At 45.5% G+C, this 24513-nt stretch overlaps 1 protein-coding gene across 10 annotated transcripts in view; it reads left to right on the top strand.

The window, feature by feature from the left end:
• LOC135551064 (chromodomain-helicase-DNA-binding protein 9-like) overlaps positions 1–24513 on the top strand; it is a 121352-nt gene that overhangs the window by 80545 nt on the left and 16294 nt on the right. For all 10 annotated transcript variants that reach the window (XM_064982522.1, XM_064982480.1, XM_064982496.1 and 7 more), the window contains 18 exons: positions 1992–2235; positions 3291–3467; positions 3798–3941; positions 5204–5302; positions 5433–5589; positions 7639–7849; positions 9279–9474; positions 9820–9993; positions 11965–12150; positions 12388–12498; positions 12641–12837; positions 14808–15007; positions 15201–15360; positions 20967–21056; positions 22055–22158; positions 22584–22701; positions 23062–23119; positions 23301–23349. In XM_064982522.1, coding sequence (XP_064838594.1) covers positions 1992–2235; positions 3291–3467; positions 3798–3941; positions 5204–5302; positions 5433–5589; positions 7639–7849; positions 9279–9474; positions 9820–9993; positions 11965–12150; positions 12388–12498; positions 12641–12837; positions 14808–15007; positions 15201–15360; positions 20967–21056; positions 22055–22158; positions 22584–22701; positions 23062–23119; positions 23301–23349 — 2675 coding nt within the window. The remainder of the gene's footprint in view (positions 1–1991; positions 2236–3290; positions 3468–3797; positions 3942–5203; positions 5303–5432; positions 5590–7638; positions 7850–9278; positions 9475–9819; positions 9994–11964; positions 12151–12387; positions 12499–12640; positions 12838–14807; positions 15008–15200; positions 15361–20966; positions 21057–22054; positions 22159–22583; positions 22702–23061; positions 23120–23300; positions 23350–24513) is intronic.

Genomic DNA, 24513 nt, shown 5'->3' with positions numbered 1-24513 from the left:
TATATATATATATATTTTACATTTGGAAATAAATTGCGCCCCTTTTTGTGCGCTGCCAGTAATACCATATACCCTGGTATGGTACAGGAACGGTGTCGCTCTCCATCTTTCTCTCTCTGTCTTCCTCCTCTTCCCTTCCCTTGCTGCTGGTGGGGAAAGGGTGTCGCTCTCCATCTTTCTCTCTCTGTCTTCCTCCTCTTCCCTTCCCTTCCCTTGCTGCTGGTGGGGAAAGGGTGTCGCTCTCCATCTTTCTCTCTCTGTCTTCCTCCTCTTCCCTTCCCTTGCTGCTGGTGGGGAAAGGGTGTCGCTCTCCATCTTTCTCTCTCTGTCTTCCTCCTCTTCCCTTCCCTTCCCTTGCTGCTGGTGGGGAAAGGGTGTTGCTCTCCATCTTTCTCTCTCTGTCTTCCTCTTCCCTTCCCTTGCTGCTGGTGGGGAAAGGGTGTCGCTCTCCATCTTTCTCTCTCTGTCTTCCTCCTCTTCCCTTCCCTTGCTGCTGGTGGGGAAAGGGTGTCGCTCTCCATCTTTCTCTCTCTGTCTTCCTCCTCTTCCCTTCCCTTGCTGCTGGTGGGGAAAGGGTGTCGCTCTCCATCTTTCTCTCTCTGTCTTCCTCCTCTTCCCTTCCCTTGCTGCTGGTGGGGAAAGGGTGTCGCTCTCCATCTTTCTCTCTCTGTCTTCCTCCTCCTCCCTTCCCTTGCTGCTGGTGGGGAAAGGGTGTCGCTCTCCATCTTTCTCTCTGTCTTCCTCCTCTTCCCTTCCCTTGCTGCTGGTAGGGAAAGGGTGTCGCTCTCCATCTTTCTCTCTCTGTCTTCCTCCTCTTCCCTTCCCTTGCTGCTGGTGGCGAAAGGGTGTCGCTCTCCATCTTTCTCTCTCTGTCTTCCTCCTCTTCCCTTCCCTTGCTTCTGGTAGGGAAAGGGAAGAGGAGGAAGACAGAGAGAGAAAGATGGAGAGTGACAAAGGGAGACAGAGATATGGAGAGACAGAGATATGGAGAGGCAGATCAAGGGAGACAGAGATATGGAGAGACAGATCAAGGGAGAGAGAGATATGGAGAGACAGATCAAGGGAGACAGAGATATGGAGAGACAGATCAAGGGAGAGCAAAAGATGGAGAGGGATCAAGGGAGAAAGCGAGTGAGTTTGGAACACATCCCAAATCATCTGTTTGTAACCAGGCTGTAGTGTTGCTACTGGGACTGTGTTTCAGAGTGCTGTGAAGTTCTTAAAGGTCCAATGCAGCACTTAAAAAAAAAAAATCTCTATCAAATTATTTCTCGGTAACAATCAAGTACCTTGATTGTGATTGTTGTTAATTAAAACGGTCAGAAAGAAACAAAAATAGCTTCTAAGCAAAGAGCAATTTCTCAAGCAAGAATTTTGCTAGGACTGCCTGGGATGGGTCTAAGTGGGGAGGGGAAAACTGAAAACTAACTGTTATTGGCAGAAAGTTTCAGAACTCTCTTTATTGGTCTATCAATTAATTTACTGGGATGTCACCAGGCAGGTCAAAACAACATCCCACCAAAACAGGCTGAAATTTCAGCAGTTTTTTTCAATCAGCTCTTACACTAAAAGGGCATTATCAAAATGTCACAATTTCAGAGTATTATTCCATCATATTGTGGAAATATTTATAAAACACAGGAAAATCCTGTTTTTAACTGCACCGAGCCTTTAAGATGAAGGAAAAAAAGTATAGGAAGCAAGTGGGAGTATCTGCTCTTTGCAATTAATGTCAAGATTCACTGTAACACCCCCACCCTCTGGACAACCAGATTAATGTTCTGCCTGAATACTAGAGGAAGGATTCTGTTCAGCCCAGTCTCATCACTTAGTATCAATATCAGACAGGACCACAACTACTCTATACATTTTTTTGTGACTGTAATGTCTCTCTCTCTCTCTTTCTTCCTCCAACCCCCTCTCGCTTCCTCTCACTCCTTTCTTACTCCCTCCCTGCCCCCCACCCCTCTCTCGCCCTCTCTTCCTCACAGACGGAACTGTATCCTGGCAGATGAGATGGGTCTGGGGAAGACTATCCAGTCCATCACGTTTCTGGAGGAGATCTGGCGTGTTGGCATCAGGGGCCCCTTTCTCATCATCGCCCCCCTCTCCACCATCGCCAACTGGGAGAGGGAGTTCAGAACGTGGACCCACCTCAACGTCATTGTCTACCACGGCTCCATGGTCAGCAGGCAGATGCTGCAGCAGTACGAGATGTACTCCAGAGACACACAGGTAAACAACAACATAAATAAACAACACAAGATGTACAGTCAGGGTCCCACAGATGAACAACAATGTCAACAACAGATGGGTCCTTGACGTTTCAAAAGTTGTTCTCTGATGAGGGGAGGTGGTGGTTGTCAAAAACAACAGCAAAGGGGCCTTGAAACCCGCTGGCAGCCAGCATCTCATAATGGGGACTAAGAACAGGAGATAATGTGGTGCACATCATTAACTGTGAAAGATGAAGTGAATCTCAGGTGTCTCTCTGTTCCATTCAAGTAATGACAGTATTTGTATCAGGGAATAGTGACATGATATCAGAGATACTCAGTCGGACAATGAGATTTGTCCAAGGAGAGCTTGCAGGCCACATAATGAGAGAGATATATTGAGATTGAGTAGCATGACTGTCATGTTCCAGCATGCCTAGTCACCTTACCCATATACATATCTACCCCTAATGATCCAGTATCCCTTCACATTGTAAATATGCTACTGGAACCGACCCTGTATATAATATGCTTACTTACTTTATCCTGTTCTTCATATCTCGTGTGTCTTTGTTCAACCTTGTTATTTTTACTATTACATTGTTATTGATTACTGCATTGTTGGAGTTTTCCCTGGGAAAATGTTTTTTCTGCAGTTGTTGGCAGAGTAATGTGGAATGACATTCAGCGGTTAGGAGATCTTAGTATGCAAATATAACAAGGGAGGAGGGGAAGAACGGATGAGGGAGGAGAGGAAAGAGGAGCTGCCACCAGGCTGTCTCACTGGAAGACTCTGATGTCACCACAGAGCTTATTCTTACTGCACGGCTCACCCCTTAACACACAGGGAATCACCTTAACACACAGAACACACAGGGAATCACCTTAACACACAGGGAATCACACACTGCGCAAGATGTCTCACTAGATATGAGAATGGTAGGACCATCTTTCTCCAATGATTGAAATCACTGATACAAGGCATTATACCATCAACCATTGAGAATGAGAAAAGCTGAATGAATGGAACAGTTGTATTGACTCCCTGTGTGTTTCTTTCTGGTTTCCATCCAGGGTCGTGTGGTGCGGGGAGCCTACAAGTTCCACGCCCTCATCACCACCTTTGAGATGATCCTGGGCGGCTGTCCAGAGCTCAACGCCATCGAGTGGCGCTGCGTCATCATCGACGAGGCCCATCGCCTCAAGAACAAGAACTGCAAGCTGCTAGAGGGCTTCAAGCTCATGAATCTGGTATGTCCAAGTCACTGAGCATAATGTAGGGCAGAACTGAGCAAAGGGCAGAAATGTAGCCATTACAGCTTGAATGTTTGAGATCCTAGGCCAAGTGTGTCTCCAATCAGTACCTTGTTGGTGTGTGGAGAGAAGCAGTGAAACGTGCCCTAATGGTAACCATCACTGTACACCAATCTGGTTGGATCTTAAGATTGTTTGTGATTGAGGTCTCCCCTCTCTCTGTAGTTGTGTTCAGTGGAGGCACAGCTTGTAGGTTGGAGTTCCTATTCTGTGTGTCTTGTATTGTTTCTAACTCACATCTCTCTCTTCCCTCTCCTCTCTCTCCAGGAACACAAAGCTCTCCTGACAGGGACCCCCCTCCAGAACACAGTAGAGGAGCTGTTCAGTCTGCTGCACTTCCTGGAGCCTCAAAGCTTCCCCTCAGAGAATACCTTCATGCTGGAGTTTGGAGACCTCAAGACTGAGGAGCAGGTGAGGCTGTGTGATTCTATCATGTGGTTGTTGGGTTCGTATCAAGTGTGTCGCTGTCAGTGTGAGTATTATGTTGTTGGGTTCCTATCAACATAGTGTGTATGTGAGAAATACTGTGTCTTATAGTTTAGTCTCTGCCTGTTTACCTGTGTGTAAGTGTGTCCTTTACCATCACTGATCATAATGAATATGATTATTAATACAGAAGCTAATTTGTTTTCATATGGTATCAAGGGACATGAGTGTTTTCCCCCACTCACCCCACCTGGTGTTTGAACAGTGTGTCAGTGTGTGGAAATAATGATCCTGTCGGTACAGATGGAACTCTGAAGGAGAATAGAGCACACACACACACACAGACACACACAGACACACACACACACACAGACAGACAGACAGACAGACAGACAGTCAGTCAGTCAGTCAGTCAGTCAGTCAGTCAGTCAGTCAGTCAGTCAGTCAGTCAGTCAGTCAGTCAGTCAGTCAGTCAGTCAGTCAGTCAGTGAGTGAGTGAGTGAGTGAGTGAGTGAGTGCTGTTTTGGAAAGTTATGTTATGTTAAAGGCCCTTTAGCATTATGCTGATGTAATTACAGTTATTTAGAACCCCTGTTATCAACCTCATGGACTTCATCAGTCTATTAAGTGTGAAAAACCCAGCAGCGTTGTAGTTATTGACACACTCAAACCGGTGTTCCCGGTACCTACAACCATACCCTGTTCAAAGGCACTTAAATATTTTGTCTTGCCCATTCACTCTCTGAATGGCACATACACTTCATGTCTCAAGTCTTAAAAATCCTTCTTTAACCTGTCTCCTCCCTTTCATCTACACTGATTGAAGTGGATTTAATAAGGGATCATTGGTTTCACCTGGATTCACCTGGTCAGTCCATGTCATAGAAAGCAGGTGTAAATGAAGGAGAGGAGACATGTTAAAGAAGGATTTCTAAGGTGTACCTAATGTTTTGTACACTCAGTGTATTGTACTGGTTTGACAATTATACCACTGACCGGCCCATGGTCAACCCCTCTTAATCCTGCTAATCTTTCAGCACCTCTTGTTAAAATCATGTGTGGGTGTGTGTGTGGGTGTGTGAAAGTGGGCGTTCCCGACTCTCCACATGTTAACCTGTATCTTCCATCTCTCTGTCTCTATGTGTCTCAGGTCAAAAAGCTTCACATATTACTGTAAACTGTGTCTGTGTGTATGTGTGCGTATGCATGCGTCCATATATGAACATGCATATCTGTGTCTCTCTCAGGTCCAGAAGTTGCAGGCCATCCTGAAGCCCATGATGCTGCGTCGTCTCAAGGAGGACGTGGAGAAGAAGCTGGCTCCTAAGGAGGAAACCATCATTGAGGTGGGTATGTGCGTGTTTGCGTTGTGTGCTTGAGATTGAGTTTTTGTGTTTTTTTGTCTTAGTTTTGCTGACTGATGTGGTTTCTGTGTATTGTCCTATATAATTGAATGTTTGTTTATAATGTGGTCAGGTTGAGCTGACCAACATCCAGAAGAAGTACTACAGAGCCATCCTAGAGAAGAACTTCTCCTTCCTGTCTAAAGGAGTCGGCCAGGCCAACGTCCCCAACCTGGTCAACACCATGATGGAGCTGAGGAAGTGTTGCAACCACCCCTACCTCATCAAAGGTACTGAACACACCACTACCTGACCCTAACCCTGACCCCTACCTAACCCTAACTGTAACCAGGGTTGGGGTCAATTCCATTGAAATTCCAGTCAATTCAGAATGTAAACCAAATTCCAATTCCCCATTGAAAAGCATTGAAGAGAATTGGAATTGGAATTTCAGTTTACTTCCTTAATTGACTGGAATTGCCCCAAGCCTGACTGTAACTCAACCTGGTCAACACCATGATGGAGCTGAGAAGCTGCTGTAACCAGCATTACCTCATCAAAGGTACTAACAGTGATATTGCTACAATCCAGGTTGTGGAACGCTGTATGTAGCCTCTTGATATATGGAAGGACAGTGTATGCCGTGTGGGGTAGGCTGATTTGGGTCATTCCCGCACATACCTTTAGTAAAGAGCCCTATAGCAGCCCTGGGGCAGAATGAAAACCTCTGAGTCAGAGATGTCCTCATTCCTCACTATCTTTCCCTATGGCGCTGTCTGTTTCTCTCACCCACCCTCCTCCCTCCATCTTTCTCCTAGCTGTGTCAGAACTCCTAGAACAGAGAAAGCAGGTCAGGTGGTTGAGGCTCTGGAACAGATGGACTAACTTCACATCTCCCTCCGTTCATCCCACATCCAAAAGCTGCCTTGTTGGTCCATTCCTCTTCCTCTCCCTCTTCCCTGCCCTCCTAGCTGTAATATATTTATGTCACTGGTGTACTTGTGCTCTGGTTAATCTGGTTTGACACTGTGCTCTCATACAAGGCCAGCCGAGTGAACCTTTGCCTGTGGTTTGACAGCTGCTTCTGTTTGTACGTGTGTGTGTGTGTGTGTGTGTGTGTGTGTGTGTGTGTGTGTCAGTTTTAATGAGGGCTAGGACAACTAAAGGATCAGCTTTAGAGTTGATAAACTCGGTATATGGGCTCCATATTGGTGCAGCGGTCTAGGACACTGCATCTCAATGCTAGAGGCATCACTACAGACACCCTTGTTCGTATCCAGGCTGTATCACAACCGGCTGTGATTGGGAATCCCATAGGGCAGCACACAATTGGCCCAGCGTCGTCCGGGTTTGACCAGTGTAGGCCGTCATTGTAAGTAAGAATTTGTTCTTGATTGACTTACCTAGTTAAATAAAGGTTAAATAAATAAAATAAAAACGTTGGTATCCAGTTTATAATAGCAATAAGGCACCTCAGGGGTTTGTGGTATATGGACAATACACCACCGCTAAGGGCTGTTCTTAGGCACGACCTTAGCCATGCTATATTGGCCATATACCACAAACCCCAGATGCCTTATTGCTATTATAAACTGGTTACCTGTCACGGATGACTAGGAGGGGAAGGTGGGAATCAGGCGCAGAGGGTTCACGGAGAAATGCACTTTAAATGCACAATAGCACCTCCGATACAATACACGTGAACAAAATATAATCCCGCACAAACAAGGGCGGGCTTCACAAGCTTAAATAGGTAAGCAAATCAAGAAAACACAAATAGGAACAGGTGCAACTCATAAGACGAAACTAACAGAAAAGGGAAAAGTGATCGGTGGCAGCTAGTAGACCGGCGACAACGACCGCTGAGCACCGCCCGAACAGGCAGGGGAGCCAACTTCGGTGGGAGTCGTGACATTACCAACGTAATTCGAGCAATGCTGGTTTGTGAGTTCAAGGCAGTGAGCTGTGTGTGTGAGCTGTCTCTTTGGTCATTCAGTTGCTTGGTCATTATCCTTCTAACCAGTGACCAGAGAGAGAGTTCCTTGTACCGCCACCTCACTCAGGTCCACCCTCTTTTTTCCAGTACCATATTGTACAAAATCGATTCCATGACTGAGTTGCTATTCCTGTCTGTCTTAAAGTAGGTACTGTATATGAACTGCATACAGGTTAGGTCAAAATGGTAGCATGGTACCAGATTGTCATCCAGTCTTTCCCCAATAGAAGCCAAACTCTGGTAGCAACAGCGTTCGACAGGGGCCCGCCCTGCTTGTACAATACAATTGTAGCAGAAACACTGATAACATCACTGACTTTATTTGCCTGTCCATTTCTCCCAGGTGCTGAGGAGAAGATCTTGGAGGACTTCCGAGAGGTGTACAGCCCTGTTGCCTTTGATTTCCACCTGCAGGCCATGGTGCAGTCGGCTGGTAAACTGGTCCTCATAGACAAGCTGCTGCCCAAGATGAAGGCCGGGGGACACAAGGTCCTCATCTTCTCTCAAATGGTCCGCTGTCTGGATATCCTGGAGGACTACCTCATCCAGAGAAGGTACTGCTGCCTGCCTCTCTTCTCGCCTTGTATTACTATGCTCCCAAGTATTCCATTCCAATAGAAGCCTGGAAATCAAGGTTCTCTCTCCTCAGATATTTCATATTGTGAGATGAGGTAGTTTGAGATGAGATATATAATGTTTATTACTTTGTGTCAGTGCATGTCGAATTTTAAACGCCCTCTGCAGTTTCAGCTAGGCTGATGCGGAAAAAGACAGGAATCATGCTTGAAAGGGTAATAGACTTTGTAATTCCCATTTTTCAGCTCCATTTTCAAAGTGAAGTATTTATGGTTTATTATCTGGTGTTAGTTAGCTAGCAGTTTGCAGTGCAACAAAAGCTGAATCACTCCAGTACTTTCCCTTATTAAATTGAATGTAGTTGAAGAGAAATGTTGAATATCTAAGCATTAGCCTTTCTCTTCAGTGACTGTCCGAGAAAGAGCCTTTTAAAGCCTCCAGTGATCATCACTCCATAATGCTACCCAGAGCAGGGAGATGATAAAGACTGTGTAACAGAAGCAGAAGAATGTACCAAGACCCTTTCATTCAAGGTCTTAATCTCCTGGCTTAATGAGCTTCCTGTTTGCACGCTAAATGAAAAGGATATTATCCCAGCAGCCCGTCTAAGCTGAGGAAAGCAGGCGACTGGCCTGGTCTGTGTGGTCTCTATATATTCCTCCCTTTCCCTCCTGATATCTCTGTCCTCTCTCTTCTTCTCCCTCTCTCTATCCTCTCCTCTTGTCTCTCTCACTATCCTGTGCCTGGCCCTGTGTTCTTCTCCCTTCCCTGCTTCTTTCTGGCACTCAAACCCCGAACCAAACCAGTGTAAACACACAAGGCGCGGTGCTCCGCTCAGTGGCAAGGCAAGGCTTAGCCGGGGATCAGCGGCAGGTCACAGACTCCCTCGGGGAACTCCCACATCAGACAGAGGGAGAGAGGAGTATGTGGGTGGGTGGAGAGAAGTGAGTCACTGTAGAGGTGAGGGGTGAGGTGTGTAAGGTGAAGAAGATGAGGGGTAGGATGTGGGGTGAGACGAGGCCAGGGCTCCTGGTAAAGAGGCTGCTCTTGATCAGCGTGCTAAACCACCTTGTTCTCTGCCAGAGAAAGGGGGAGGAAGGATGAAAGGAGGGAGAGAGCAGAATAGAGAGAGAGGGGAAAAGAGAGACAGGAATGGAGGAAAGATGGAGAGAACTAGTGAATGTTGTTTTACAGTGGGTGACAAAAAACTAATTCCTGGACATATAGTGTGGCAATTGGAGGCCTCTTAGTGTGTGATGGTTGGTGTTGTATCAGCTACTGTAAAGCTCAGTGTCGTACTGTATGTAAATGTTGACATTCATGATACTTGAATGTAATGCAAGAACATTTGTAATTATGTGTACTAGAAGATCCTACTCCAACCCTGCATGGTCCTGTGTTCCTCAGGTACCTGTATGAGCGTATCGATGGCAGAGTGAGAGGTAACCTGCGTCAGGCAGCTATAGACCGTTTCAGCAAACCAGACTCGGACCGCTTTGTGTTCCTGCTGTGTACCCGGGCTGGAGGTCTGGGCATCAACTTGACTGCTGCTGACACCTGTATTATCTTTGACTCAGACTGGAACCCACAGAACGACCTGCAGGTAAAGACACACACAGACATTTAAAGTGACTTCAGCCTCCACTGTAATACAATTAGCAACGAAGGTGTGGTCACTTTCTATTTCAAGTCAGTCAATTCAGGAAGTCCTTGAATTGAGAAGTGTCTTTTATATCCTATTATAATAGTTTAACTTTTTAATTGACACAGCTTGGATAGTAAAATGTATGTATTTATGACTAAGTCGCTTTGGATAAAAGCGTCTGCTAAATGGCATATATTATATTATTATAGCAGAGCAACGATCTTGATCCTGAAGTAATTGTTATTGGACAAATATAAAATGTATTGGGCTGGTCATAACCAAGTAATTTTCTATTATTCTCAGGCCCAGGCTCGCTGCCATAGGATTGGTCAGAACAAGGCGGTGAAGGTGTACCGTCTGATCACCAGGAACTCTTACGAGCGGGAGATGTTTGACCGGGCCAGCCTCAAACTGGGCCTGGACAAGGCTGTGCTGCAGAGCATGAGTGGCAGAGAGAACAGCGTGCCGGGAGGAGGGGTGAGTCTGCTGTGTTCGTCATACACACACACACTGCAGCACCTGTATCATGCTCTATGCATTCGGAAAGTATTCTGACCCCTTGACTTTTTCCACATTTTGTTATGTTACAGCCTTATTCTAAAATTGATTAAATATTTATTTTTTTCTCAGCAATCTACACACAATAACCCATAATAACAAAGCAAAACAGGTTTTCAGAGTTTTTTACAAATGTATTAAAAATAAAAAACATAAATACCTTATTTACATAAGTATTCAGACCATTTGCTATGAGACTCGAAATTGAGCTCAGGTGCATCATGTTTCCATTGATCATCCTTGAGATGTTTCTACAACCTAATTGGAGTCCACCTGTGGAAAAGCACACACCTGTCTATATAAGGTCCCACAGTTGACAGTGCGTATCAGAGCAAAAATCAAGCAATGATGTCAAAGGAATTGTCCGTAGAGCTCCGAGACAGGATTGTGTCGAGGCACAGATCTGGGGAAGGGTACCAAAACATTTCTACAGCATTGAAAGTCCGCAAGAACACAGTGGCCTCCATCATTCTTAAATGAAAGAAGTTTGGAACCACCAAGACTCTCCCTAGAGCTGGCCGCCCGGCCAAACTGAGCAATCGGGAATAAGGGCCTTCGTCAAAGAGGTGACCAAGAACCCGATGGTCACTGACAGAGCTCTAGAGTTCCTCTGTGGAGATGGGAGAACCTTCCAGAATGACAACCATCTCTACAGCACTCCACCAATCAGGCCTTTATAGTAGAGTGAAAGCCACATGACAGCACGCTTGGAGTTTGCCAAAAGGCACCTAAAACTCAGATCATGAGAAACAAGATTATCTGGTCTAATGAAACCAAGATTGAACTCTTTGGTCTGAATGCCAAGCGTCACATCTGGAGAAAACCTGGCACCATGCCTATGGTGTAGCATGCTGGTGGCAGCATCATGCTGTGGGAATGTTTTTCAGTGGCAGGGACTGGGAGACCAGTCAAGATTGATGCAAAGATGAATGGAGTAAAGTACAGAGAGATCCTTGATTAAAACCTGCTCCAGAGTGCTCAGGACCTCAGACTGGGGCGGAGGTTCACCTTCCAAAAGGACAACAACGCTATGCACATAGCCAAGACAACACAGGAGTGGCTTTGGGACAAGTCTTTGAATGTCCTTGAGTGGCCCAGCCACAGAGCCCGGACTTGAACCCGATCAAACATCTCTGGAGAGACCTGAAAGTAGCTGTGCAGCGACGCTCCCCATCTAACCTGACAGAGTTTGAGAGGATCTGCAGAGAAGAATGGGAGAAACTCCCCAAATACAGGTGTGCCAAGCTTGTAGCGTCATACATTTGCAAAGCAAAATATATTTATATTATTTTTGCTTTGTCATTGTGGGGTATTGTGTGTAGATTGACGAGGGGAAAAAATGATTTCATCCATTTTAGAATAAGGCTGTAATGTAACAAAATGTGTCAAAAGTCAAGGGGACAGAATATATTCCGAAGGCACAAAATGTTAAGTCCATTCTACAAAATGAGAATGTAGAAAATGGACTAGTCAATATAATAAACACAGTTTTGAGATATCCTCTTATTGCATCATCAGTGTGTAGGAGGAGCTTAGCTGTTTCTCTCTCTGGATTAGCTGGACTATCAGGAAGAAAGTGTTGAGCAGACATTATCACCACCAGCTGCATACTAACACACCGTGGGTCAGCTGGGGGTTGCTGCTACTCACAGGTCTGGCATGTGATCCAGTTCAGCTTCAGTTCAACTAACTGTCTTGCTCCTCTGCGTTTCTCACACTAGAGTGTCTGTCTGTTTTTGTGTGGTGTTAATGCGTGTGCATGTGTTGTGCACATGTTTGTGTGTACAAGGATGTAATGTGTAAATAGTCCAGTCTGTGATCTACTGTAGTCCATCATCAGTTCCCCTAACACCCTCTCTGTTTCTCCTTCTCCCCCTCCCCTCTCTCCAGCCAACCCAGCAGCAGCTGTCTAAAAAGGAGATCGAGGACCTGCTGAGGAAAGGGGCTTATGGAGCTCTGATGGACGATGAGGATGAGGGGGCCAAGTTCTGTGAGGAGGACATCGACCAGATCCTTCAACGCAGGACCAAGACCATCACCATCGAGTCTGAGGGACGGGGATCTACCTTTGCCAAGGTACCCAGTGACTGAAAGAGCACCACACAGTGGTCATTGTTTGAATGTTGCAATCTTTTTTCTTTCTGCATGACGAACAGTAGTAACCAGTGTCTCCTGTCTACTCTCATGTCACTCTTCATCACAGACTCTCAGCTCTTTTAGGAGACTCAGACTTCTCATTGAAGGAGACTCAGGAAGGAACAGTGAATCTGATTATCAAGTTTTAATGTGATATAATGTCTCCTTCTCTCTCAGGCCAGTTTTGTGGCATCCGGAAACCGCACAGACATTTCTCTGGACGACCCCAACTTCTGGGACAAGTGGGCCAAGAAGGCTGAGATTGACATGGACACTGCCAATGGCAGAGTAAGTAATGCTTTAGTTTAAACACTGAACCTGCTCTTTCTGGCCGCGATGAGATTTTTTATATAGGAGATAAGATCAATGCCATGTGTAAATTTGCTACAATAGTATCTGAGTGTCTGTGTGTGTTCCTATTCCACAACAGAACAGCCTGGTAATTGACACTCCGAGGGTGAGGAAGCAGACCCGACCCTTCAGTGCCACTAAGGACGAGCTGGCAGAGCTGTCAGAGGGCGAGAGTGACAACGAGGACAAGCCCAAGCTCCGCCGGCCCCACGACCGCCTCAATAGCTACGGCAGGACAGAGTGCTTCAGAGTGGAGAAGAACCTACTAGTATACGGGTCAGTGACAGTGACTGGATCACTTATGCCAGATAATATACAAACCAACATTGATACTAAATAACAATGTTCTTTAATACTTATCTTGGGGACCCACAGGATCTGCAGACTTGAGTTTCAGCCCAGACCAACCACATCTTGTTCTCAGTGTTACTGCTGTACAGTATTGTGTCTGTACTGTGGCTCTCCTGTGTTATCCATCTATATTGTACAGTGTTGTCTGTATTGAGGCTCTCCTGTGTTGTCCATCTATATCGTACAGTATTGTGTCTGTACTGAGGCTCTCCTGTGTTGTCCATCTATATTGTACAGTGTTGTCTGTATTGAGGCTCTCCTGTGTTGTCCATCTATATTGTACAGTATTGTGTCTGTACTGAGGCTCTCCTGTGTTGTCCATCTATATTGTACAGTGTTGTCTGTATTGAGGCTCTCCTGTGTTGTCCATCCATATTGTACAGTATTGTGTCTGTACTGAGGCTCTCCTGTGTTGTCCATCTATATTGTACAGTATTGTGTCTGTACTGAGGCTCTCCTGTGTTGTCCATCTATATTGTATTGTGTCTGTGCTGAAGCTCTCCTGTGTTGTCCATCTATATTGTATTGTGTCTGTACTGAAGATCTCCTGTGTTGTCCATCTATATTGTACAGTGTTGTGTCTGTACTGAGGCTCTCCTGTGTTGGCCATCTATATTGCACAGTGTTGTGTCTGTACTGAGGCTCTCCTGTGTTGTCCATCTATATTGTACAGTATTGTGTCTGTACTGAGGCTCTCCTGTGTTGTCCATCTATATTGTACAGTATTGTGTCTGTACTGAGGCTCTCCTGTGTTGTCCATCTATATTGTATTGTGTCTGTACTGAAGCTCTCCTGTGTTGTCCATCTATATTGTACATTATTGTGTCTGTACTGAAGCTCTCCTGTGTTGTCCATCTATATTGTACAGTATTGTGTCTGTACTGATGCTCTCCTGTGTTGTCCATCTATATTGTACAGTATTGTGTCTGTACTGAAGCTCTCCTGTGTTGTCCATCTATATTGTACAGTGTTGTGTCTGTACTGAGGCTCTCCTGTGTTGTCCATCTATATTGTACAGTATTGTGTCTGTACTGAGGCTCTCCTGTGTTGTCCATCTATATTGTATTGTGTCTGTACTGAAGCTCTCCTGTGTTGTCCATCTATATTGTATTGTGTCTGTACTGAGGCTCTCCTGTGTTGGCCATCTATATTGCACAGTGTTGTGTCTGTACTGAGGCTCTCCTGTGTGTGCCATCTATATTGTACAGTATTGTGTCTGTACTGAGGCTCTCCTGTGTTGGCCATCTATATTGTACAGTGTTGTGTCTGTACTGAGGCTCTCCTGTGTTGGCCATCTATATTGTACAGTGTTGTGTCTGTACTGAGGCTCTCCTGTGTTGGCCATCTATATTGTACAGTGTTGTGTCTGTACTGAGGCTCTCCTGTGTTGTCCATCTATATTGTACAGTGTTGTGTCTGTACTGAGGCTCTCCTGTGTTGGCCATCTATATTGTACAGTGTTGTGTCTGTACTGAGGCTCTCCTGTGTTGGCCATCTATATTGTACAGTGTTGTGTCTGTACTGAGGCTCTCCTGTGTTGGCCATCTATATTGTACAGTGTTGTGTCTGTACTGAGGCTCTCCTGTGTTGTCCATCTATATTGTACAGTGTTGTGTCTGTACTGAGGCTCTCCTGTGTTGGCCATCTATATTGTACAGTGTTGTGTCTGTACTGAGGCTCTCCTGTGTTGTCCATCTATATTGTACAGTATTGTGTCTGTACTGAGGCTTTCCTGTGTTGTCCATCTATATTGTATTGTGTCTGTACTGAAGTTCTCCTGTGTTGTCCATCTATATTGTACAGTATTGTGTCTACTGAAGTTCTCCTGTGTTGTGCATCTATATTGTACAGTATTTGTCTCCAGCATTGACCCTCTCCTCTCCTGTGTCGTCCAGGTGGGGTCGTTGGAAGGATATCCTGCTCCATGGTCGTTTTAAGAAGCAGCTGACAGAGCGTGATGTAGAGTCTATCTGCAGAGCCCTTCTGGCCTACTGTCTGGTTCACTACCGCGGTGACGACAAGATCAAGAGCTTCATGTGGGACCTGATCGCCCCCTCCGAGGACGGACAGACCAAGGAACTACAGAACCACCTGGGTACGTTACAAGCTCACAATGACCAAAGCTCAGGGGTCCAACCACAAATTAGAATCTGGTTCCTCTCAAGGAATTCTTCCTTTAAAGGGCATTTCCCCTTACCACTGTGCTATTGGTTTACTGTTAATGTTTATAATGTGGGTTTATAAACCGGTGTCCATAACCACAAATTGTATCTGTGTTCCTCCCTCAGGTCTGTCGACCCCAGTCCCCAGAGGCAGGAAAGGGAAGAAGATGAAGACTCAATCCAGCACATTTGACATCCAGAAGGCTGAGTGGATCAGAAAGCACAACCCAGAACACATGCTACAGGACGAGGGATACAAGAAGCACCTCAAACACCACTGCAACAAGTAAGAAGCTACTCTTGGTACAATAGGCCTATAGTATTAAATATATTCAGTACACTTTTAGATTTTTTTTATGGTATTGTTGTCTAATAGTTACATTAACAAAGACAAGTTGTTTGTTCCAATGTGTCTTAGCTTGGTTTTTATTGATGTTGGAAATAAACATAGGTTCTGTCTCTGTTGTATATAGAGTTGAGCATTTTTGAAACGTCTCAAATTTTGTATTTCCCTCAGTTTGCTTCAGTGTATTGACACTAGCCTGTGTGAAAACATAAATGTATGTTTTTGTCAATAGCAGAGTCCTGCACGTCAACACCACTGTCTGTAATTAAGTCAAGTTGAAGCAGCCATCTTCTCCGTCTGTGGCTTTCCTCTATAATGACCGTGAATCAGATTATAGATTACACTGTTGAATGATAATCCTTTGAATGGGATTTTAACACAAACTAATAGCTGTCATTGATCTTTTATTGACAGATAGAAAAAACTGATTACACTACAGCCAGGGATTTATTATATTTTATACTGTATAAAGCTACATAGATGATGGGGAGAAGAAAACAACTCTTACATCCAATGAAATGGTTTGAAATATGAACCTATAAGTTAGCAGATAATGGTTGTTGAGATATAAAACTTAGCCAAATACATGTAGATGATGGTTGTTGAGATATAAAACTTATCCAAATAGATGATGGTTGTTGAGATATAAAACTTATCCAAATAGATGATGGTTGTTGAGATATAAAACTTAGCTAAATAGATGATGGTTGTTGAGATATAAAACTTAGCCAAATAGATGATGGTTGTTGAGATATAAAACTTAGCCAAATAGATGATGGTTGTTGAGATATAAAACTTAGCCAAATACATGTAGATGATGGTTGTTGAGATATAAAACTTAGCCAACTAGATGATGGTTGTTGAGATATAAAACTTAGCCAAATAGATGATGGTTGTTGAGATATAAAACTTAGCCAACTAGATGATGGTTGTTGAGATATAAAACTTAGCCAAATAGATGATGGTGAAATGTGTTAAACTACAGTAAATAGATTTAGGTTGCTGTCTTTCTAAAGGGGGTTGTTTGGGGGGTTTGTCTCCTGCCATCCTGCTTTAAACAGAGTCATGCAGGGCTTCCACAGAAAGTTCCCCATTGTTCCCAGAGCAGTAGTGCTGAAGCCAGGGATCGTCCGATGGGAGGCTCTCTGGGCAAACGGGGACACACTCTGTAGCTTTGCTGACCTCCGCGTTTTCCCCTCAGGGAGGAATGTGGACTGGCGTGGGGATGGGCATGCACAGGCATGGCCCCCTACTGTCCCTGTCCCACACAGAGATCCAGCACCCTGTCCTATGATAATGACATTTAGAAGATGTGTGTTCAATACTGTGTAGCTACTAGTACTGGCCTGTTAGGAATGTAAGGTTAAGACTGACGAGGCCTGTGTGCTGTTGGGATATGTGTAACATTCTCAGTATGACTTGTGCTAGTACATGCCATATACAGTGCCTTGCAAAAGTATTCGGCCCCCTTGAACTTTGCGACCTTTTGCCACATTTCAGGCTTCAAACATAAAGATATAAAACTGTTTTTTTGTGAAGAATCAACAAGTGGGACACAATCATGAAGTGGAACGACATTTATTGGATATTTCAAACTTGTTTAACAAATCAAAAACTGAAAAATTGGGCGTGCAAAATTATTCAGCCCCTTTACTTTCAGTGCAGCAAACTCTCTCCAGAAGTTCTGTGAGGATCTCTGAATGATCCAATGTTGACCTAAATGACTAATGATGATAAATACAATCCACCTGTGTGTAATCAAGTCTCCGTATAAATGCACCTGCACTGTGATAGTCTCAGAGGTCCGTTAAAAGCGCAGAGGGCATCATGAAGAACAAGGAACACACCAGGCAGGTCCGAGATACTGTTGTGAAGAAGTTTAAAGCCGGATTTGGATACAACACGATTTCCCAAGCTTTAAACATCCCAAGGAGCACTGTGCAAGCGATAATATTGAAATGGAAGGAGTATCAGACCACTGCAAATCTATCAAGACCTGGCCGTCCCTCTAAACTTTCAGCTCATAAAAGGAGAAGACTGATCAGAGATGCAGCCAAGAGGCCCATGATCACTCTGGATGAACTGCAGAGATTTACAGCTGAGGTGGGAGACTCTGTCCATAGGACAACAATCAGTCGTATATTGCACAAATCTGGCCTTTATGGAAGTGGCAAGAAGAAAGCCATTTCTTAAAGATATCCATAAAAAGTGTTGTTTAAAGTTTGCCACAAGCCACCTGGGAGACACACCAAACATGTGGAAGAAGGTGCTCTGGTCAGATGAAACCAAAATTGAACTTTTTGGCAACAATGCAAAAGGTTATGTTTGGCGTAAAAGCAACACAGCTCATCACAATGAACACACCATCCCCACTGTCAAACATGGTGGTGGCAGCATCATGGTTTGGGCCTGCTTTTCTTCAGCAGGGACAGGGACGATGGTTAAAATTGATGGGAAGATGGATGGAGCCAAATACAGGACCATTCTGGAAGAAGACATGATGGAGTCTGCAAAAGACCTGAGACTGGGACGGAGATTTGTCTTCCAACAAGACAATGATCCAAAACATAAAGCAAAATCTACAATGGAATGGTTCAAAAATAAACATATCCAGGTGTTAGAATGGCCAAGTCAAAGTCCAGACCTGAATCCAATCGAGAATCTGTGGAAAGAAACTGAAAACTGCTGTTCACAAATGCTCTCCATCCAACCTCACTGAGCTCGAGCTGTTTTGCAAGGAGGAATGGGAAAAAATTTCAGTCTCTCGATGTGCAAAACTGATAGAGACATACCCCAAGCGACTTACAGCTGTAATCGCAGCAAAAGGTGGCGCTACAAAGTATTAACTTAAGGGGGCTGAATAATTTTGCACGCCCAATTTTTCAGTTTTTGATTTGTTAAAAAAGTTTGAAATATCCAATAAATGTTGTTCCACTTCATGATTGTGTCCCACTTGTTGTTGATTCTTCACAAAAAATACAGTTTTATATCTGTATGTTTGAAGCCTGAAATGTGGCAAAAGGTCGCAAAGTTCAAGGGGGCCGAATACTTTCGCAAGGCACTGTATATGATCTGCATGTGATTGTGGGTGTGTGTTTACCTTTATGTATCTGACTGTTTGTATCATGTGGACTGTTTGTATCGTGTGTGTGTGTGTGTGTGTGTATACTCACACTCATGTGCATGTATGAGCTCTATGTCTGGGGCAGAGAGGTTCCCTTCTCCGTCAGATACCTCCCACACTCCAGGCTGTCTGTCTGAGTGTAAGAGAGAGAGAGAGGGAAAGAGTGATGTAGGGCCTTGCTGACAGCCACAGGAAACAGCAGCTGCTGCAGGGAGACCCAGGGCACAGCCCCTCAGAGGCAGAGAGGGAGGGGGGAGGCCTAGACCTGAGCCTCAGCACTGGAGCTCACAGCTCTGCCTGCAGAGGGGGGTTCTCATGTCACTCCCTTTCCACTAGTGTCATACTGGATGTGTAAAGCTAGGGCCACACACACCATCTGAAGAAATCTACACTGGACTTTTTAACCTGCCACACTGTTAGACAGATAAAAAAACTAGATTTTCTCAGACCCTAGCTTAAGAGAGGAAGGGAGACTAGAATGTATGCCAGTCCATCACAGATCAGGCATACCATACTCCACCCACCACCCTCCACCTTCCACCTCCTGACTGATGCCTGGCTGGGTGCGTCATGGAAACAGCATCTCTCCTCTGACTCAGCCTGCCTCTCTCTTCTCTCCTCTCCCTGCCAGCCCAGAGATCACATCATATCACACCACTCATCTCTATGGCACAGACATTGTCTCACTCCCTATGGCACAGACATTGTCTCACTCCCTATGGCACAGACACTGTCTCACTCTCTGTGGCAAAGACACTGTCTCGCTCTCTATGGCACAGACACTGTCTCGCTCTCTATGGCACAGACACTGTCTCGCTCTCTATGGCACAGACACTGTCTCGCTCTCTATGGCACAGACACTGTCTCGCTCTCTATGGCACAGACACTGTCTCGCTCTCTATGGCACAGACACTGTCTCGCTCTCTATGGCACAGACACTGTCTCGCTCTCTATGGCACAGACACTGCCTCGCTCTCTATGGCACAGACACTGTCTCGCTCTCTATGGCACAGACACTGTCTCGCTCTCTATGGCACAGACACTGTCTCGCTCTCTTTCGCACAGACACTGTCTCGCTCTCTTTCGCACAGACACTGTCTCGCTCTCTTTCGCACAGACACTGTCTCGCTCCCTATGGCACAGACATTGTCTCACTCCCTATGGCACAGACATTGTCTCGCTCTCTTTCGCACAGACACTGTCTCGCTCTCTTTCGCACAGACACTGTCTCGCTCCCTATGGCACAGACACTGTCTCGCTCTCTATGGCACAGACACTGTCTCGCTCTCTATGGCACAGACACTGTCTCGCTCTCTATGGCACAGACACTGTCTCGCTCTCTATGGCACAGACACTGTCTCGCTCCCTATGGCACAGACACTGTCTCTCTCTCTATGGCACAGACACTGTCTCGCTCAGCATTTCAGTCATCTACCGTGACGAGCGAGGCACAGTATTTCAGTCATCTGCCGTAACGAGCGAGGCACAGTATTTCAGTCATCTGCCGTGACGAGCGAGGCACAGTATTTCAGTCATCTGCCGTGACGAGCGAGGCACAGTATTTCAGTCATCTGCCGTGACGAGCGAGGCACAGTATTTCAGTCATCTGCCGTGACGAGCGAGGCACAGTATTTCAGTCATCTGCCGTGACGAGCGAGGCACAGTATTTCAGTCATCTACCGTGACGAGCTAGGCACAGTATTTCAGTCATCTACCCTGACGAGCAAGGCACAGTATTTCAGTCATCTGCCGTGACGAGAGAGGCACAGTATTTCAGTCATCTGCCGTGACGAGAGAGGCACAGTATTTCAGTCATCTACCCTGACGAGCAAGGCACAGTATTTCAGTCATCTACCGTGACGAGCAAGGCAGAGTATTTCAGTCATCTACCCTGACGAGCAAGGTACAGCATTTCAGTCATCTACCGTGACGAGAAAGGCACAGCATTTCAGTCATCTACCGTGACGAGCAAGGCACAGTATTTCAGTCATCCGCAGTGACTAGCAAGGTACAGCATTTCAGTCATCTACCGAGACGAGCAAGGCACAGCATTTCAGTCATCTACCGTGACGAGCAAGGCACAGTATTTCAGTCATCCGCAGTGACGAGCTAGGCACAGCATTTCAGTCATCTACCGTGACGAGCTAGGCACAGTATTTCAGTCATCCAGGAGGAAGGTGAGAATGTGTGTGAGAGAGTGTGATATTTTGATTGTGTGTATGCATGAGTTTGTACGTGTGTGTGTGTGCGTGTGTGTGTGCGTGTGTGTGCGTGTGTGTGTGTGTGCGTGTGTGTGTCCGTTTGTGTGTGTGTGTGTGTGTATTTACGGACATGAGTGCGTGTGAAAGCTGTTCTGCTCTCTCAGCGTTTGTGCGTGCTGAGGCTTTGTGGTGACCGTGGGCGGGGCTGTGTCTGTGTGCAGGGTGTTGCTGCGGGTTAGAATGCTCTACTACCTGAAACAAGAGGTGATGGGAAGCCAGTCACAGAAGATACTGGACGGCGTGGACTCCAGGTGAGCTGAACTTTCACCTCTTTTACAACCAAACAGCTCTGAACATTGACACCCTTAGAGTAGAGAACACAACATTTCCGAAGCTCCCTGGCGCTCTTTCTGTCTATCCTCTAATTAGTCATTTCAGTTATTAGATTATTTGAAGAGGATTACACTATTTACTCCATTATTTTGAGATGGTCGGATTGATCGGGGCTATTCAGGCTAGACTGAATGTTATGCAAAACAGTTCAGCCAGGCTGCCAGCACTATGCCAGTATTTGTTTAAGTTTGGGATTTCTGGTAAGCTGCTGGCATGCAAATTCATCTGACACATCGTTTTAGAAGGTTCCGTTTACATTCACTTTTTAAATAAAAACCTGTTCATTCATGGGCCAATGTTGTTCATGTTTTCCATGGTAAGGACATAGACCATACATGACAGGTTGTTCCCATACATACTGTAGCTGTCTCTATCTATCACCATGTCTGAAGGAGGGCACAGCTCGTCAGACTCAGGGAAGGAAGGTCCATGTATAACAGAGGGCACAGCTAGTCAGACTCAGGGAAGGAAGGTCCATGTATAACAGAGGGCACAGCTAGTCAGACTCAGGGAAGGAAGGTCCATGTATAACAGAGGGCACAGCTAGTCAGACTCAGGGAAGGAAGGTCCATGTATAACAGAGGGCACAGCTAGTCAGACTCAGGGAAAGTCAGTCGTCACTCCACCTGCTGTTTAAAGATGGATCAGCAGCTTCTCAGAACCAATACTATTAAGGAGGGTATTCAGAAGTGGGTGAGGAAAAACGTTGACTATTTCTAGCCTCCAGACACATTTTCAGCCTTGATGCTGAAAGCTCATGGTTTTGGGTGTACCATGCTGTTGCTTATCTGAGAATCAATGTTGGGATGGAAACCCAGCTGTCATAGTACCCATGAGTCCCCAATGCTGTTGTACCCATAAGTCCCTGTTCCTCCTGTCACGTTGTGTTCTGTCCACACTCCCTCCTCCTCATCAGTGAGATCAAGATCTGGGTTCCTGAGCCCGACAGCTCTGAGCTACCAGCCCTGTGGTGGGACAACATCTCTGACAAGTGTCTGCTGTTGGGGGTCTACAAGCACGGTGAGTCAACAACAGGGACCAGGGATGTGCTAACTGACCCACAGGCCTGAGACATCTAGAATGTGTGATACTAGGGCTACGATACTAGCTTAACACTTAGCATAAAGTCATGTATTGGGCATGTATTCTAAGTTGGTTTACTAGAATGGATATAGGAACAGAGCCTAGACAAATATAGAGATTGTAAAAGGGTCAGGTGGAATTCATCAGATACGGTGTAGTATGTACAATTCTGAGTTAGTGTCATGTGGAAAATGTACTGTAGGTGTTTTCATGTTCTTCCACGGGGATGTAGTTAACACTGGATGACAGCTGTCACACACCTTTGGGGGAAAGTGGCCAGCTGTATGTTTGTTTTCTATCTCTTCATGTTTCCAAGTTCTAACCTCTGTTTGCTTACCTCTCCACTGTGGTCCACTATACAGGTTATGAGAAGTATAACACAGTGCGTGCAGACCCTGCCCTCTGCTTCCTAGAGCGGGTGGGCCGGCCAGACGAGAAGGCCATCGCTGCTGAACAGAGAGCCAATGACTTCATGGATGGGTAGGTAACATTACACATCATGGCTGACTGACTGACTGAGTCAGGGAGTTAGCTTGTCGGTCTCCTCCACTGACTCAGACAGGGCTTTAACACACAATGACACACTTAAAAAGTTTCAGTTGTTGTATCGCTTTTTATAACCAGTCATAAAACTATGATAGAAAAGGAAGAAACCAGAAACTGATATTATTGTAAAAACCTTTTCTGAATTGAGTCTGAGTCTGTGTTTAGTTCAGAGCTGTTAGGAGCTGCCTGCAAGTTCCCCTGTCTGTTACCGTGTGTGGCCCTTGCTGACTGACTGAATAACTGGCTGACTTACTGGCTGGCTGACTGACTGAAGGTTGTTATCTGTGTTTGCAGGGACGTGGATGACCCAGAATACAAGCCTGCCCCAGCCTTGCTGAAGGACGATATGGAGGTGAGGCCACAGTGAACGGGGGCAGAACAGAGCCAGCACAGCAACAGATAAGGCTGCTGTACACACTGACTAGCATGTGTATTCTCTGCCCCTGTAGAGACTAGATAATACAGGTTGTTTTGAGTGTTATTGTGTCCAGTTCTGTGTCCAGTGTTTTAACACACACTTCTCTCCTCCATAGGATGACGCCTCCTCTCCTGGAGACCTGGTTGTCACAGACAACCCTGGAGGTCAGTTACATATTTCTATTCAGTCTCTTTCTACTCAACTTTTGTACTATCACAACCAATACACATTATATCACAATATCTACTACCAGTCACTACTACTACCAGTCACTACTACTACCAGTCACCACTACTACTACTAGTCACTACTACTACTAATACTGCTACTACAAGTCACTACTACTACTACCAGTCAGTACTACTACCAGTCACTACTACTAATACTGCTACTACAAGTCACTACTACTACTACTACCAGTCACTAATACTTCTACTACAAGTCACTACTAATACTACCAGTCACTACTACTACTACTGCTACCAGTCACTACTACTACTACAAATCACTACTACTACTACTACTACTACTACTACTACTAAACTCATCAAAAAAGAAACGTCCCATTTTCAGGACCCTGTCTTTCAAAGATAATTTGTAAAAATCCAAATAACTTCACAAATCTTCATTGTAAAGGGTTTAAACACTTTTTCCCATGCTTGTTCAATGAACCATCAACAATTAATGAACATGCACCTGTGGAACGGTCGTTAAGAGTCTGACTAGCTGTGCCCTCTGTTATACATGGACCTTCCTTCCCTGAGTCTGACGAGCTGTGCCCTCTGTTATACATGGACCTTCCTTCCCTGAGTCTGACTAGCTGTGCCCTCTGTTATACATGGACCTTCCTTCCCTGAGTCTGACTAGCTGAGCCCTCCGTTATACATGGACCTTCCTTCCCTGAGTCTGACTAGCTGTGCCCTCTGTTATACAGCTTACAGACGGTAGGCAATTAAGGTCACAGTAATGAAAACTTAGGACACTAAAGAGGCCTTTCTACTGACTCTGAAAAACACCAAAAGAAAGATACCCAAGGTCCCTGCTCATCTGCGGGACTGGCAAAAAGTGCTCTTCACTGACGAGTCGCGGTTTTGTCTCACCAGGGGTGATGGTCGGATTCGCGTTTATCGTCGAAGGAATGAGCATTACACCAAGGCCTGTACTCTGGAGCGGCTTCGATTTGGAGGTGGAGGGTTCGTCATGGTCTGGGCTGGTGTGTCACAGCATCATCGGACTGAGCTTGCAGGCAATCTCAACGCTGTGTGTTACAGGGAAGACATCCTCCTCCCTCATGTGGTACCCTTCCTGCAGGCTCATCCTGACAGGAC

The sequence above is a fragment of the Oncorhynchus masou genome, chromosome 1 (genome assembly GCF_036934945.1).
Source record: "Oncorhynchus masou masou isolate Uvic2021 chromosome 1, UVic_Omas_1.1, whole genome shotgun sequence".
Taxonomy (NCBI): domain Eukaryota; kingdom Metazoa; phylum Chordata; class Actinopteri; order Salmoniformes; family Salmonidae; genus Oncorhynchus; species Oncorhynchus masou.
The sequence above is the reverse complement of the archived record's forward strand: the minus strand, read 5'-3'. Positions and strand labels throughout refer to the sequence as shown.